Source organism: Perissodus microlepis, chromosome 10, assembly GCF_051167445.1.
Source record: "Perissodus microlepis isolate ML-2025 ecotype Zambia chromosome 10, ASM5116744v1, whole genome shotgun sequence".
NCBI lineage: Eukaryota > Metazoa > Chordata > Actinopteri > Cichliformes > Cichlidae > Perissodus > Perissodus microlepis.
In genome coordinates this window covers 15,858,318-15,875,607 of record NC_140470.1, presented here as the reverse complement: position 1 = coordinate 15,875,607, position 17,290 = coordinate 15,858,318, and the positions used below count along the sequence as shown (strand labels likewise).

The window sequence follows — 17,290 nt, the reverse complement described above, 5'->3', positions numbered from 1 at the left end:
GTAGACAGGGGCGGCGCATGGAGCTGCGTAAAAGACAGGGTCCCTCTTCTGGAATCCCTGCACTTTCTCCATCAGCTGAATCTGCTAAAGCGGCAGGTTTGATTAGAACTAGAAAGTTTTTCTGCAACATCCTCAAGAAGGCAGCTCTGGAAGAAGCATTTGGGAGGACTGGAGACAAACAAGGTAAATTTTCTAAACTGACATCTGTAGCTTCAGTAAGTTTTTGAGAGCAAATTTAAGAACCTACTTTTTTCCATAACACTGGAGTTATCAACTAGCTGTTGCAAACTCCATGACAAGTGTGTATGTTTCAGTGTACTGAAGAGGATCAAATAATTTACTCTAAATTTACTCTACAGTAAAGGCAATGGATGAGCTGCCAACTGAGCGGGTTTTCCCTGGACCACCACCTGCCAACAACGGGCAACAACCTTCTTCAAGAAGGTAAGCGTGCCATCTCTCTCCCTCCCTCCTCTGTTTGTCTCCTCCGTTAAAAAAGCATCTCACAGGCAGTTCCTTCAGCTTCCCTGATGCTCGCCTCTCTTCTCTATTGACATTTTAATAGTTCATTCTTAACACGATGTCTGACTCGGTATGTTGCAAAATCGTTGCTATATATTATTTAGAGTACGGGGACATTTGCAGGTGTTTTGGCTTGATGTGAATACTCAGTAAATATTACAGAATGCCGCATCGGCATTCCGTTTGCTGCAATCGCAAAAATGCGCACGTGGCTGGAGGAAGTTTTTCGTGATAGCTGTTAATAGAATCATTTATATACAAGGAGGAGAAAAAGTTTGTTTAAAAAAAATACTATTTCACTATATAAACCTGAAGTCAGTGTCCACCAGCTGGCCTGTATGTGTGGAAAGACACAAAAATGTAGTTAACGTCACATCTCGAGTTGTCCGCAGTTTAATTAAGACAGGGTTTTTAGGCCATGTGCGTAAATGCGCACCAGGCTGTGTGAGGCTGTGGGCAGTATTAACGTCAGGTTTTTGGATGTTATATTCGGACATTAATCTAGCACCATTACAAAGTAACATTAACGAGTGCATTTTAGACAAACATTTCGATAATTATATATAATAGGGCTGATCGAGGGAAGTAACTTGAAAATGTCTCTGTGTGCGCGCACAGCGGGGAAAAGATAGCTTTCCCAGGTGTCAAAATTTCTGTAGACATTCTGTCTATTCTGTCTAAAAGTCTGATAACCAATCAGCTCGCTGAACAAGTGGATTTGGCTGCATGTAAAACAGGCTGCGTGAAGAACCACGATCGGGGTTCGTCTCTCCCTCCTTCTGAAGCTCCAGATTTTCAGTTCGGCTCCATCATCAAAATCATAGAATTACTAAAGAATAGAAATATGTGGCAATATGTGGCTCCCTTAAACAATAATGGTGAATAAATGAACATTCTTAGTGGTACCTGAGGCACTTTTTTGTCACAAGCACATCAGGTACAAAAAAGACAAGTTTTTAAAAAATTTTTTTTAAAGTGTTTAAGTTTGTTAAATGTAGTGCAAGGTGGTGAAGTTTTTTTTTAAATCCTTTTTTGATGATTCAATGTTGATGCGTATCTCAGATACCCAGGAAAATACTCAGTACTGTTTTACCAGTATCCCACAGGGAAAATATTTAACCTGTCCTGCAACAACAGAAGTAATGTCAAAGAAATCATTTCTTGAAAAATGTAGCCTGTTAACTTTAAGTTAGATTTAACAAAATAAGTACCTATTTAAGATTAAGTTAATTTAAGAGGTTTTATTCATTTTGCAAGTTATTTCGGTACAGATCGTGAAGGTAAAATATATTTGAGAACCTCCTAACAAACAGAGGGTACAACAAACAACACAATACCTAACACGTGGAAATAATTAAATTATTGTAGGAGAAGAAATTAAGATAAAAGTACGGAGCCCCGCAGGGGACATGGGAGAAAAAAAAATTAAGACGGACTTTTGCGAGATCTCGCAAAACTAACTCGGGATCTCGCAAAACTTTTGCGAGCTCTCGCAAAACAAACTCGGGATCTCGCAAAACTTTTGCGAGCTCTCGCAAACCAAACTCGGGATCTCGCAAAACTTTTGCGAGCTCTCGCAAAACAAACTCGGGATCTCGCAAAACTTTTGCGAGATCTCGCAAAAGTTTTAGCCACATTATTCGGACGCCGGGAAAGCGGTGTTCCTCCCGGCTGTAGTAGGTCTCGACCTCCCATTAGCTCGAAGCTAACAGGAGGTCGAGACCTCCCGTTAGCTCGAAGCTAACGGGAAGAATGCGGCTAAAACTTTTGCGAGATCTCGCAAAAGTTTTGCGAGATCCCGAGTTTGTTTTGCGAGAGCTCGCAAAAGTTTTGCGAGATCCCGAGTTTGTTTTGCGAGATCCCGAGTTTGTTTTGCGAGAGCTCGCAAAAGTTTTGCGAGATCCCGAGTTTGTTTTGCGAGATCTCGCAAAAGTTTTGCGAGATCCCGAGTTAGTTTTGCGAGATCTCGCAAAAGTCCGTCTTAATTTTTTTTTCTCCCATGTCCCCTCCGGGGCTCCGTATAAAAGCTACAAATGAAAGTTGGATGTGGTATTAGTAACAGATACAGCCACTTCAAATGCCCGCCTCATTCCTGACAGGACCATGACCTGTCCCAAGCAGCATTTATGAAAACCAGTGGTAATGTCTTGTACATCCACCAGGGGGCACTAATGGAAGTTGATTCACTTCCAGCTTTCTACACATGTATCAATGCAAAATATAAATGCAAACTGATTACTGGTTGGTCCTGTCAGAGAAGAGCGTATTTTAGATGTGGTACAATAATAATTACATATATTAGCTAGTTATGTAGTCTTATAATATATGGATTGCATCATTTTTAAATGCAGTAAATTGCTCGCTGTTAACCACCTGTTTTTCTTTTAATTCTCCTTCCACACTCTGCACATTTCTGATAAATCACTGCGGTAATTTTAACAACTTTTACAGACAGGTAGGCAGAGGGCAGACCGTCATTAGCATCACAGCAGATTCCATTGTCACACATTAGGTGATTCATCAAACAGCTCTCTGAACCCCCACGGAAGGGCAGCAACTTCCAAACCCCACACAAATATCCTGTCAGTGCTGGTTGTGATTTTAAAACTTGTAAACGGTGTTCCAGGAATCATTGATAGAAAGTATTTATAGAACACTGTTATAAAAACAGTCACCTTCTTTGTATTTTCCCGAACTATAGGGAGGGATTTTTGCTTTTCTCATTTTAGTGCTTGTTGTTAAGCTGCCGCGCTTCATTTGCATATCGTCACCACTTAATGATGTGAAACAGACAAGCAGCACCCTCCCCCCAGCTCTGCCTGTCTGTGAAGCCTTCTTATTCAATGCCAATTATGTGTTTTGTCCTTCAATAAAATTAATCAAAAACGATTTTTAGATTACTTACGTTACTGTTAAAATCCCGTTTTAAAAGTATGCAGTCCAGAGTTCGTTACTGTTGTTAATACATTTGCAAACTTTGTAACATCATGGTAGATTTACACCAGAGTGTAACCCAAAACGATGCAGAAGTCATTTCAACTTGCAATGATCTGACAAACCAGAACATGCCTGTTTAGTGTATTAAGGTCAGAGAAGGTCAGTCACAGAAACAGTTTTCAGCGCAGCGTTCATGAAACCCCCGACATCAGAATGTCAGTCTTTTTTTAATCTTGTGGTAACTGTGAGAGCATGTGCTGCTCTCCTTGAAACAAATTGAAGGTTTCAACAGAAAGAACAAAAGCTCATTATCAAGTGGGAAAATCTTAAATATATGGAATTCACATAGTAGTATAGACTCCATTTTTTGCCAGTCTTCTAATGCCCTGCTTTCAGGAAGGCACCATGAGGTTGCTTTGTTTGTTTGCTCACATTTTCAAAGACCCAGCCCAGCCCTCATAAACAACCTAAACAGCTGATAAGAGTTACACACCTACACACACCTATCAAGTTAACACAGGTGGAATACACTTAGATTTGGATGGTTGCAAGGTTAAAACAGAACTTGAAGAAACATTCCACCCTAAGGTACAAAACAATAATAAAAATAATACTGAGAAAATCATCGGACTGAAAGCAGCAATATTGAGTGGCTGTATCTGTATACTAAGCTAAACTAGTTATACTAAAATAAAGACAATATAAAAAAACAGACGGCTAACTGTGAAAGATTGAACTGGTCACTGTCCGCATTTTAAAACGGACCTCACAGCTGGCTACAACAACATAAGAACCTCAGTTTAAAAATAGTGTCAAAGTAGAAAAGTTAAAGTTAAAGTCATCTTTTCCACATCTAATTTTATTAAAAACAATATAGTTTTTGTTTTTATAGTCTCTCTAGATAGCACAATAAACTTTAGAGTGAAGACTTGGTTAGCTGTGTGTGTGTGAGAGAGGGAATAAAGAAAAAAGAGAATTTAAATTAGAGCAAATTCCAATGAAAATCTGCCTTGAAACATTTGATAATATTATGGTGTGCACTGTACCGTTTGAAGTACAGGGTTCACTCAGTCATCAGAGCTATAATCTGTTCAAATAAACACCCAACATAATCACTAAATGCAGAATTCGACATTTTATACATACACAGAAAAGCACTAAGTGATGACTGTCCAGCAGAATTAGGAAGACACCCACTGATAATTAGATTGAATTAAATAAAGTAAAACATTTTTGATCACCCTAAGTCCAGCCCCTAAGACCCACTCCATTCTAAAGCCCTCCAAACACAAAGAATGAGCCTGACCGGTCTCACAAAAACACTGCTTTCCAAACACCAGCCAGAGACAATTAATTATAACAAAATGCAAATAAATGTATGTAAGAAAAACAGTCAGAGATAGAAAGTAGAGACAGCTCTTAACGCAAGGACACAGAACATGCGATCGGTGTTTGACTGGTCAGTTTGAAACAAAGACACATTTCCTCCTGGAATGGAAATCATTCAATGAAGTAAGGAACACTTACTTAAACCACTTCACTTCTGTAATTCCAAATTTCCACGAGCTAAGCAACATTTCAAAATAAAAATATATTCCCAGGAGAAGGACACAGGGCATGATTGGCTGCCTGATATATGTCAACATGCCACCACCCGAGGGACAGTGAATGACCTACACACCCACACAGACACACAAACTCAAACATGCACATGCGCACACAGGCATATAATAAATTTATGTATTTATTTATATATGTGTGTGTGTGTTCTGTTTTTCCATTATTGTGATACGTCATTATCAGTATCACCATCGCCCGCCTCTGCTGGTACTCGATATCTTAATAACCATTTATACACATATTTACTAAAGCTGGACTTGCTTATATTTTTCACACTGCTTTGATAAGTCAAAGTCAAAATCCAGTTGCAACTTGCTTCATCTTAACTGTGATGGTATAAACAGAAGCTACACATTGTTTAGGGAAAATGTGAGCTCATGCTGGTCTGAGCTGAAGCTATCTAGATAATGAACTTATGCCCTTTTCTAGAGGAAACAAGTGTAAATATAAAACGAACTCACTGCAGTAATAGCAAACAGTACTGTGCATGTGAGAGATTGGATTTCCTTGTTGACATGACAGCCTTAAAGTTTCAGAAAGTTTTCATATTGACGTAAATGGGATGGGATTTAACACCTTAGAATGAGGTATTTTTCTCATTCTCATTGCAGTGCCTTTGCTTTCACCACCACCTGTGCTTTTAACCAGAGTCTGAGACCTGCTCAGTCCTGATTTTAGGCCAGTTTGAAATTCTGCACAGTACTTCAAATCTTACAGCCACCCTTTTCCCTACATGCATTACAGGCCATTGTTGGATAAGTTCAATTGCAGCTCTGATAGATTCAGATCTAGCAGTTTCCAGGATTTATTATTCATTTTTAATAATTTTTGCTACTGACCATGTGCTTTAAGTAGCTCATTATTGTAGTGTTGCATTAAAACAAACTTCTTTCAGTAGGATACAAGTGCAGGAAAAAGGAAATTCTAAATGCTTGCAGAGAGAGTGCATGCGATGGCAGCACAGACCACTGGGTGCTCCTAATTTTATGTAGGAAAACACATTTCTCCCCCAGAAAATGATTCCAAGCTGGGGTACAGTACTACTAAGTTACCAGTTCGGTAGTACTTGATCACTTTCCTGCATTTGTGACACAGAAATGATAGCATTACAACAGTAGTATTTTACCTTAATGCAGCAGCTGGGCAAAAGGTATCTAAGGTATTGGATGCTTCCCTGTGAAGCCTAAGAAGATGAAGCTGTAGAACCCCACAACACAGTCTCCCACTTGGTGAAAGTTGGTCTTTGGATGCAGTGAGGAGTTTCGGGGTTACTCTATTTAACGCATTGAGATGGAGGAGGAGATAGAGGTGCAAACACGCAGCCCCACCTGCTCATTACTATTAGCCATTACTATGATGCAATAACCTTCTGGCTTAAACTACACCAAATGATTAAGTCACACACCTGACAACTGTTGAAATCAATAACCAGAAATTCAAGTGTCTGGAAATTGGTAGTCTTCAATTTTGGAGGGCACAACTGCTCCAGTTAACTTCCAAGTCAAAAAGATAAGAAACATACATTAAAAAAAAAAAAAAAACATATAATGAGTAAATTATAGCCATTTTATGGATGATTTGCTGTTTCCAGAGGATCAAAGGTAATTGACTGATTAGTGGTTGGCTGTGTGAGGCTTATTCTCTCGATATTTCATTGCAATAATAAGGGAATAGTTGGACTTGTATTTGGCAGCTGTTCACTGGAATTTCTGATATGCTAAAAGTTGAAAGACCTGTGTAGGCAAGGGAGAAGGTCATAATTAGACATTAGCCTAAGATAGGCAAGTTAGACTTTGCTAGAAAACATGTAAAAGAGGCCACACATTCATCTATCCATCTCCTTCATCCATCCTCTTGTCTGCTTATTATGGAAGCAATGCTATGGCATGTGCATCTACGGCTGCCAGCGAGCCAAGAGTGTGTATTAATGACGTGACTGCCGATAGAAGCAGCAGGACAATTGTGATGTGCACAGGGCTGAAGCATCCTGCTAAAACAACCCAAGAGACTTGGTTTATCAAGCCAAAGATATTATTCAAAGTTCTTCTATTTGTGCTGCCCACAGGCTGCAGATAGTAAAGCTAGTAGCTAAATCTGGTACAACCTTTTATCTTAGGAGATTAAAGTTTTTCTTTTGTTTGTACATGGCCCCTGACAAATAAAGTGGAAATGAAATGAAATAAACATGAAAAAAGTTAGTCAGGTCAATAAACGATGCTGATCATTCATTTTTGTGTCAATAACTTCTATGCATTATTAGGCTGTGCATTTGAAATATTGTCAGCATGTGGTATAACAGAGGCATCGTTTTGAGGTAAATGAACAGCAAAGTAAAAACACAAAACCTCATGTCAGTATGGATGGATGGATTTACAACAATATTATTTTAACTTTAAATCTAATGCTTTAAAAGCGCACAAAAAGCATTCTCAGTAACAACTGAATGATTTTTCAGTTTACTACCAGCTGGAAAAAATACCAAGTAGCAAACCAACTGTTAATAAGTAAAAGAAATAAATGAGCAACAGCAGATAGTATCTCTTTAAAAACTGGGTTGACATATCTATAGCACAAGCAAAACTTAAGCTGAGAAACTATTCTGACCGCAGGATAATGATTAACGTTTTGTACCCAGTGTTATATTTCCTTAAAGTAGAAATATATCGGTGCAAGTCCCTGCACCAGTCATTTTCTGGGTTAAACTTCTTCCTTGGAGAACAAATGACATGATATAAAAGAATTATACTTATTTATTTTGCAGCTTTAACTGCTTTTTGGTAGTTTATTTTATAAATTCATTTAAAGTAGAGAGGGCTGTCGCATTTTTAATTAGTGTTCATTTGCCTTCCAACTTTCTGCATTCCTGAACTAAATGAACTAAATAACAGGAGTTGGTGTTATGCTTTCTCCATTTCAGTTTAGCGACACACAATGATTACTGAGGGAGGTTAAAAGGTCATTAGTGAGGGTGAAATTTTAAAAGTGTGAACAAAAGAGATCCATTAAAAACATCGAGCTTGTGGTTTGATATAAATTTGTCCTCTACATCTAGGGCCTCTGGGCTGAGATGAGGGCAAGAACGTAACCTTAGGAATGAGCAGGTGCTACAACAGACTATAGTTGTGATTCAACTAGTTGTAGTTATGCATACAACACACATGAATGTTTAAAGAGCTAGAATAAGTACCCGGCCACACTGTGACAAAGCAACACAGAGAAGTTCTGAAAATTATGTGTTGATTTTATTTTACCTGTGTTATCTGATTACTTATATTTGCAGCAATATCTTGGTATCATCTTCAGTTCCACACGGTAACATGTTGTGTTTCTTATTGGCTAACCAAGATAGAGGTGGTATGCCCCACAGGGTCACCTTGAACCCGTAAACCTTGTCAGTTGTAACTGAACAATGTGTATCAATAGTTGGCACCACCTCTACGGACAAACAAAGAACAAGATGAGTAATACAGTATCAGTAACAGTTAGCCACTGTGTCAGATCCAAATGTTTCATAAAGACATAAAATGTTTCCACAACACTTGTCAGCATTACCAAAAATCTAGGCCTCTTATTTGAGTGAAATCACATTTCTAGTATATTAGTTTTTCAAATCAATTTAAGCCAAAAGCAACAGAATGTTATGTAAGTAAGTCAAACTTGAAGTTAATCTAAACACTTGTAAAAAAAGAAAAAGAAAAGAAGATGAAAAATAGCCAGCATGGATTTTACCATGTGAGAGGGCGGACCCAAATGCAGGACTCAGGAAACAGGAATGACTCAAACAAAAAATCTGCTTTAATGTAAAAAGTAAAAGGTACAAAAATGTTGTTACTATAGACATTATCAGGCTGGGGAAGTAAACAAAACAGAAGACACAGAGAACAACAGAAAATAAAACAGAAAGACACAACTGAATGGAAGCAAAGGTTAACTTGGCATAAGGGTGGAGAGAAAGACTAGACAGAAGAACACATAAAGATGAAGGGCAATGCAGATCAGGACACCAAGGAACACAACAGGGTACTAACCCAGTGTAAACAGTAACTACAACTAAGAAGAACCAAAGACTCAGAGGAATACAATAAGTCTTAAGAAGATAATCGAAAAGAGCCACAGAAAATAGACAAAGCTTTTAAACTTGTAAACACAGGGAATTAAATGAAAGCAGCCATTCAACAAATAGTACACTATATATTAACTATAAAGGGACCAACACTTAGTTGAAAATGGTGAACTAAATATATCTAAGGCCACAAGGAAAGCAATATTACAAAAGAAACAAAACTTTTCTTTTGAAATATTTTGTCCTTTTAAAAATACAAAGGAAACATTAGCTCACAATGTCAAACGTAGGGTCCAAAATGCAGGGATCATGACAGTTCCCCCATTTTCTTAACAGTCCTACTCCCCATACTTTCCTAACAGAGGGCACATACAATATCAAAGTAAGTACTCATAATGCAGAGACGAGTAGGTCTCTGCGTTATGATAAACTCTAAAGTTCTTATCCTGCATTAAAAATTCAGAATGTTATTGCTATTATAAGTAATAGAAATTGACAAAGCAACATCAGAGATATTAAGTGAATTGAAATGACTTACTCCTGGAAAATTAGGGTGTGGGAATTGTGGTTTTTCAGTAGCAGCTGAATGATTTTATGTTCAAACAAGTTGGAAAAATATCAGAAGCAAGTCAACTGTTAATAAGTAAAAGAAGGAAATGGGCAGCACCTGGGCATCAGGTAGTAACTCCTTAAACAGATTGGTTGTTTTGGTGGACATATTGTTTTAAAGTCAAACTGAAGTGAAACTATACCTGCGAAAAAGAAAAAAGAGGCTGGCAACATGTCAGGCTGGCTGGTAATAACTAATAATACTTCTACTCTTCCTCCTCTTTCCTGACGCAGGTAAAAAATACTAATGTTTTTAGGTCAGGTCAGGAATAGTTCATGCTGTTTTTCACAAAATTAAAAGGAAATAAAAAGAAGGCTGTATTTATTGACATCTCTGGAATCACTTTTATGACTGGTGGTGGTCAATAAAAAGCTACAAAACTCTGAAAGTGATACTGTTTCAGTGTAAAGCGTGACTTGTTTCATTGTGATTGGCTAGTCAACTTATAGTTGCAGAGTTTTTGTTGCCAAAGATGAAAAAAAAACCCCAGAAAAGCACGACTGCACTTTTGACCTAATAAGCAGCAAAAATTTAACTTTATATTTCAAAGTACTATATTTGTGTATACTTGTGATATATATTGATTTTTATATATAAACCTGGCCAAGAGCGCAGCAGAGACTGTGACAAATATAAATATATGCCAAGAAACAAATACACTTGACACAATGTAAAGTGAGTGAACTCACCACCCAGATCATATGCAGTAACATATCAAGAACTTCAAGAGCATATGTTTAACTGTTAGGTTATGTTACATTGACCAAAAGATCTCTTTCATCAACATTTTACAATGGACTTAATTCCCCTCATAGTAGATTATTTCTCTGTAGATTACTCCAGGAAAAAGTGGAACTCTAAAATATTCAGAGTTAAAGCATAAAAAGTATTCTGGTTATTACGAAAAGTTACAGGTTTCATAAATCCCTACCCACTCAATACAAACCTTCTATCTGGAATCTTATTCTTAGCATTCCTATTTCAGCAACAAATCAATTCCAAAAGCAGGAACACACAATGTCTGAGTGTGTTACTCATAACTGTGATGGGTATAAATAGAAGCCACAAATCAGGTAGAGACACAGTAATGAGGAAATATGAATAAGCCCTTCATGGTGCGAAAGCCTCCATAATCTCAGTGATCCTGGAAAGCTTACACACACACACATACAAACGCACAGACACACACACTTATTTAAGTGTGTAGGGGTTGCAGATAGACTAACACAGTCAGCAACTTCACCACTAGTGACCCACATTCAGGGGTGCTAAAGTTAGACTGACTCGAGCTGGTCTGAGCTGCAATGGTCTAGATCTGAAAGGTCAGATTACTCTTTCTTTAAATGCCTTTATAACATGAACTCTTGTTGATTATATGTTACTGTATAATGAGCCTCTCTATTTTTCTCAAGAATATAAGCATAAAGACAAAAACTCATTGTGGTAATAGCAAAACAATAGATATTCCACTTTATTTGAGTTTTGTTTTGTTTTTTGCAGAAAAAAGAATAAAATGTTGACTTGTCAGATTTTAAACTTGACAAGTCAGTACCCAATTAGGAGACAAATATTTAACTCTTAACACCTTCATACTAACCAAAGCAGGATCTGAATCAGTTTGAAGATTTGTTATGTTTTCCATTATGGAACTTACTGCACAACACCTTTACTTTACTCCTACAGTCAGATGTTAGTGGCCACTTTCTGCTTTCACTCTAATTTAGATTGCCGAAACTCCACCCAGGCCACACGACACATTAGGGTTCAAGACCTTCTCAATCCTGGGTTTAGGCTACTTTTAAATAGCAAAATGACCCTGGCTCAGATCCAACCTAGAGATATCATAGGCTCTGTAGTGGATCTGCAAACCAGGTCCAGATCGCAGTCCACCTGCACAGCAGGATGGACGCAGAACAGATAAGGATCACATATTCAGCCCCATCTGGACCGGATCTATTTTGGATTCGTTAGTAGTGACTCATCTTATCAATATTTGTATAAAATCTGTCATCCTTCCAGAATTAAACAGAAATTTCTAAAAATGTATCTGACCAAAGTGTAGATAGCTCTATAAATGGTAAATGGACTGTTTCTTATATAAGCTTAACTGCGTTCTACCTAAAACGCTTTGGCGTGCAGACTGGAGCAGCCAAGAATCGGACCACCAATATTCCCATTAGAGGATGAACTGCTTCTCCTGAGCGGCAGCCACCCCAATAAAAGTTAGATATTCCTTATTCCTTATAGCATGTTTGCTTTTACTGATGAAACTTTGCATTCATTAAATACCTAGGTTCAGTGTGGTCACTGCTCCCCAGCTACTTCAGGCCCTCCCAGCTAATGTTTGCCTTACAAGTTGGTTTGCTAGCTTGGTCACTGAAAAAAGAGAGGATCTCATCCTGCAGTTGAGCAGCGTCTAACGCCTCTGTTTTGGACTATTGCTAGATGTACTTTATTGATTAATCTAGTTTGGCTTCCCGTGTCTAACAAAGACAAGGTCTGACCATAAAGTATCATTGAGTCCTCTAATAAAATGTATTTTCTTTATGTGAAGCAGTAGTAGAATAACAACAAGAACAGCAGCTCACCTTCTTGAACGTCCTCTGTCTACTTTCAGGTTGAAGGTTTTAAGATGTCATGACATATGGCGGCAAGGGAAACATGACTCTCACTGCATCTATAATCACACAAGCAGCAACTTTAACAAACCTCCATTTAAAATATCATAGTGTTAGTTATAGTGTAACCAGTAGGCTTTAATCGTCTGCCTTAATGATATACTAAGTACACTTTAGCATACTTGAATGTTCCAGATTTTAAAAACAAAATCAACCTGTTTAATTGTTTTCAACATTTTATGATATAAGAATAAACTTCTCTCCCACCCATTTTCTGTCTGGCTTCTTAGCACCAAGCCACAGACCAACTCTGGAAGTAGCAACATCCCATTGCAATTTCTCCAAAAGATGCATTGTCTACTGCTCCTATGGGCTTTGTTTTAAGTGTTAACAAGTTTCTTGGTTGTTCTTGTGAATCTAATAAGGTAATAAATCTAATAGGGTAATCAAGGAAATGTTGGTCAGCTAAAGTTGCTAAGGCCTTTACAACTTTGGATTATGGCTTGTGCAAAACATTCAATCAATGGAAAAAAAAATAAGTGGATTAATCTATAATAAAAATAATCATTAGTGGCAGTCCTAATAAATATTCAAATAAGTTTATTGTCAACAAAGAATGACTTGAAGACTGCAGTTCGACACCCCTGACCTAGTGCATGCATGCCACATGCAGGCTTATAATGCGTCTGCACCCTTAATGTAAGGTAACCCTTAACGTAACTTTACATGTGCAAATGTGCTCTTAAAATTATTTGGCTGTCAGTACTTAATGCATCTGTTATAATATTAATAAGGTTTTTAATAAGAACATAAAATAAAACATAATGCTGGATTGTAATGTATCTCGTATGAGACTCGCATTCAGAGCCCCTACACTTTGAAGGTGTGGTTTGTGATGTCGCATGGATACTAGATCTCTATCTTTTGGATTTTGTGCCGTGCTTTATTCTGCAGGAGATAACTGGAGGGTAATTAGGTGCATGAGTTTCACCTGGGCCAAATGAGCTCGGCTCTGTGGCACTAATTTGTTTTATAGGTAAAAACTGTCTTCTCTCATTTGAAATGGCTAATGGCTAATGTTTGAAGTTTTGTACTCTCCAAGAATGCACCTTTAGACATCACCAAATCAATGTTTGTGACAGGTTAAAATAACGTTAACTGTAAGACTTATTTATTGAAGTCCAGTCAGACCCCTGACTTGTGACCTAAAAAAAACATCTTCACCAAACCTTTCCATTTCAGTACTAAAAAACTCCAAGCACTGTAGTATGCAGAACTTGTTCACTCGATATTCATCAAAGTAATTTTTAAGGTGAAACTACTGAGATAAATCAAGGACATTAACTTGCCAAGTATTTAGTTTGCTTTCTGGTTAACTAGCTCATGACAGCAGATGATCGGTTTACAATCACAATGCATTATTTCACTTTTTCCTCTAATATCACCTGCTGTTATTATGAAAATCTGTCTACATTGTAAGAAATGAAGGTTTAAATGAGTTTTTAAATTTTTGTTTGTTTGTTTTTTAGGAATCTTTGTTCTTTATAACGTTTTTTCTTTTTAGGCGTTATGATGCCAGAGATGCCCATAAAATTGCCCAGATCAACCGATTACTTCCCATAGGCTGGTACTTCACTGGAGCTGCACGGTACCAGATGATAACTACCCTGGGAGAAGGAGCCTATGGCACGGTTGGAAAATTCATTAGGCTCAATGACATGAAGAGCGTAGCCATCAAAATAGTTAAGACTGATTGCTTCAGAAATGGACTGGCAAACTTGGAGGTAGGAAAGACTTGGCTTGATGCAGTTATTAATCCAACAATTGTATTTGAAGAAATTCCTCTAAAATCTATACTTGAAGCTAAAACTCATATGTTGCCAGGTGGCTGCCCTGCGAAAGTTAAAGTTATACAAATCTGAAAGGTATAACTTGGTTCAGTTTTACAACATTCTTACCGATGGGCAAAAATTATGTCTCGAATTTGAGCTTTTGGACAAGAACCTTTATGAATTCATGAAGGAAAGACAATTCCGACCACTCGCTCTAAAGTCAGTTAGAGCCATCACCCAGCAGGTGTGTTTAACTGTATTCTCTACATAAATAAAGTTTTTCAGATGGATGCTGATTACATTAATACAAAGGTGTGTGGGGGGTTTTTTGTTTGGGTTTTTTTTTTAGATTGCGAAAGCGCTGGATCATTTGAAGTCTGTACGTTTGATACATGCAGACCTCAAGCTGGAAAATGTGATGCTTGTCAACCATCAGAAACAACCATATAGGGTCAAAGTGATTGACTTTAGCTTGGCATGTGACACCTCCGCTGCCTCGATGGGCTCTTACATTCAGTCCCGTTCATACCGGTTAGTAGCTGTAACCAAAGTGGCTTTTTCTCTTAAAGGTCAATACTGGATACTCCCCTGCTGTTTCTGTGATGGGCTTCTCGGCTGTATAACTATTCCAGTTGTCACTTTTGTTGTTAATAATTGACAGTTGCTGTTTTTCCTGTTTGTCCTAAATCAGGTCCCCAGAGATTATTCTCGGGGCTCCATTTACAGAGGCCGTAGATGTATGGTCTCTGGGCTGCATTGCTGCTAATCTGTACCTTGGCTCCATGCTCTACCCTGGTGAGAATGAATATGAGGTGGTAAGTATAACTGTGACTAACGCTTCTCCTTTGAAGAACTTAAAGCTTTATTTAAAGGATTACAACACATTATATTAAAGTTGTTGGACTCTGAATTTGACCAATTGGTCTGTATTTCCAGATGAGGTACATAGTGGAGACTCAGGGCCAGCCTCCAGGCAAGATCCTCGACAGTGGGCTCAAGACTGCCTTTTATTTCGACACGCAGTTGTATTTCACCACCAACACGTGGAAACTCAAGGTTCTTAGTACTTTACAATTACTGATTAACCGCATATGCCATTCTCTAAAAATGTCAAATATTTTCTTAACCTTGTTTTTCAAGAAAATTGCCAATTTTTGTCAGTCTACAATTTATCAGTGCTAATGAGTTTCCTGTCTTTTCAGACACCTGAGCAGTTTGTCAGTGAGACAGGGATTAAGTTCACTGAGAAAAGGATGATGAAGTTGACCTCTCTTGATGACCTTAAAAACGTAGGTGTACTTCTTGACTGTTCTATTTTATGTTTAAAACTAAATATAGATTTTATTTATATAATAAATATTTAAACAAAACCCCCAAAAAGAAACAACTTAAAATTCAGAGTTTTTAAGGGACTTTTCTTTCTTTGATGTTTCAGCTCTGGTTCACACGTCATCAAAATCATACCAGTAAATCCGCAGAAATCTGTGATCTGCTGGTGTTTATCGAGCTGCTTAAAGGAATGCTTCAGCTTGATCCTGAAAAACGGATGACGCCCAGTCAGGTGCTGCAGCACGACTTCACAACACTGCGCCACATATTGCGCTTGTACCCCTACAGCTTCGAGTAAGATATTACTTCTCATTTGAAACACTGGTTCTCCTTTAATGTCCCACTGGACATGGACACATACAACACATTTCCACTGTGAGCATATGTTATGTATCTCGCTTTATGTGGAAAATGTTGTATTCAGATGAGTGAGTCAATAATTTGGCACATGGCTTGATTGTTTTGCAGTGTTAACTCTTGCTTTCAGAAGATGAGCATCTGTCAGTAACGGCTGGTGGTACCTGTGTGCAGGTCTCTGCAGCAACCATCCTCCAGGACCAGCCACCCTACCCAGCAAAACCAACCTTGCCCTCGAGCTGAGCACAGCATCCAAGTGAGGCGCCATTCTCACTCTAGGACCACCTGTCCTCCTCTGCAAAATCATCCTCGCCCTCCATCTATGCGCTACAGCCCTTATTCCAGAACAACCCACCTTGCTCAGCAAAATCATCCTTGCCTTCCCGTGTTACACCACTGCTGTTGCTTCAGGACCACACACCCTCCCCAACAATAAACACTTTGCTCCCTAGCTCAGCACGGCACCCAAGTGCGGTATCACTGCCTTTACTGCAGGACTACCCATCCTCGCAGCAATATCATTCTGGCCTTGCAGCTAAACTCCACTGTCTTTACTCTAGGACCACCCATTCTGCTTAGCAATGCTGTCCTCACCCTCCAGCCAAACACTGCACCCCTGCACAAAGTCCAGGACCACAGTGAAGTCCTTAGCAAGACTCACCAAATCAAATCAGAGTCTTAAAAAAAAAAATTAATGACTGATTAGACAATGTGTGTAAGAGTCTCTGACCAATCTGAAAGATCATTGTGATTTAAAAAGGGTTCCATTGTTCTGCTGAGCCATCTTGCACAAGCGTTGGATGTAGGACAATTATAGCTCACCACAAAGTAAGAATCAGAATACTGTATTAATCCCTAAGCAAATTATGTGGAGAAAGATGAACAATGGGGAAGACTATGTTGAGAGGCTGCATAGGAGTGCCAGATGGAGCTCTTGAGATTGCAGCATCCACACTTTTAATCACATCTTCCTTATTGAGACTGATCAACGGGACACTGGCTGAGCACAAATGCTGGAGACAGACATTTCTGCTCAGGAGTAAACCATAAAAAAGAAATTAAAAAAAAATAGACCTGGTAGGTTATATGTACCAATCCCTTATAAGAAGAAGTCCTAATTAAAAGCAATCTGTTGCCATCATTGCAATAGTCAGGGGGCTTAGACCATTTAAAATTTGTTTTTCCACTGAATTACTTTTTCACTGACATGTTGTTGTATGAAGTACTTATTCTTTATTGTATTTTCTAATAAGTGGAACAATATTAAAACAATAAACTTGTGATTTCTCTAATTTAAGAACCAGCTTCATTTTTTTTAATTATTCTAATGCATCATGTTGACAGGGTTAGTAATGTTTTCCACAGGTCAGTTTGAGGTTCTTTCATAAAATACAAACCCTTG

General features: G+C 38.3%; 2 protein-coding genes across 5 annotated transcripts in view; one reads left to right on the top strand and one right to left on the bottom strand.

The window, feature by feature from the left end:
• slc7a1a (solute carrier family 7 member 1a) overlaps positions 1-17,290 on the bottom strand; it is a 34,877-nt gene that overhangs the window by 16,106 nt on the left and 1,481 nt on the right. For 2 of the 4 annotated variants that reach the window (XM_084942423.1, XM_084942427.1), the window contains exon 2: positions 12,341-12,429. The exons of 1 other annotated variant lie outside the window; for it this stretch is intronic. The gene's annotated coding sequence lies outside the window, so the exon portion shown is untranslated. Of the gene's footprint in view, positions 1-4,986; positions 5,125-12,340; positions 12,430-17,290 lie in introns of those variants that run through there. One more of the 4 variants, XM_084942425.1, reaches the window with a different exon arrangement.
• Positions 18-17,162, top strand: LOC146379115 (homeodomain-interacting protein kinase 1-like). Its single transcript, XM_084941649.1, has 10 exons — positions 18-183; positions 360-444; positions 13,935-14,154; positions 14,255-14,446; positions 14,552-14,733; positions 14,894-15,017; positions 15,139-15,258; positions 15,405-15,491; positions 15,638-15,825; positions 16,063-17,162. The coding sequence occupies exons 1-10, from the start codon at positions 18-20 to the stop codon at positions 16,322-16,324; spliced, it is 1,626 nt and encodes a 541-aa protein (XP_084797775.1). The 3' UTR covers positions 16,325-17,162.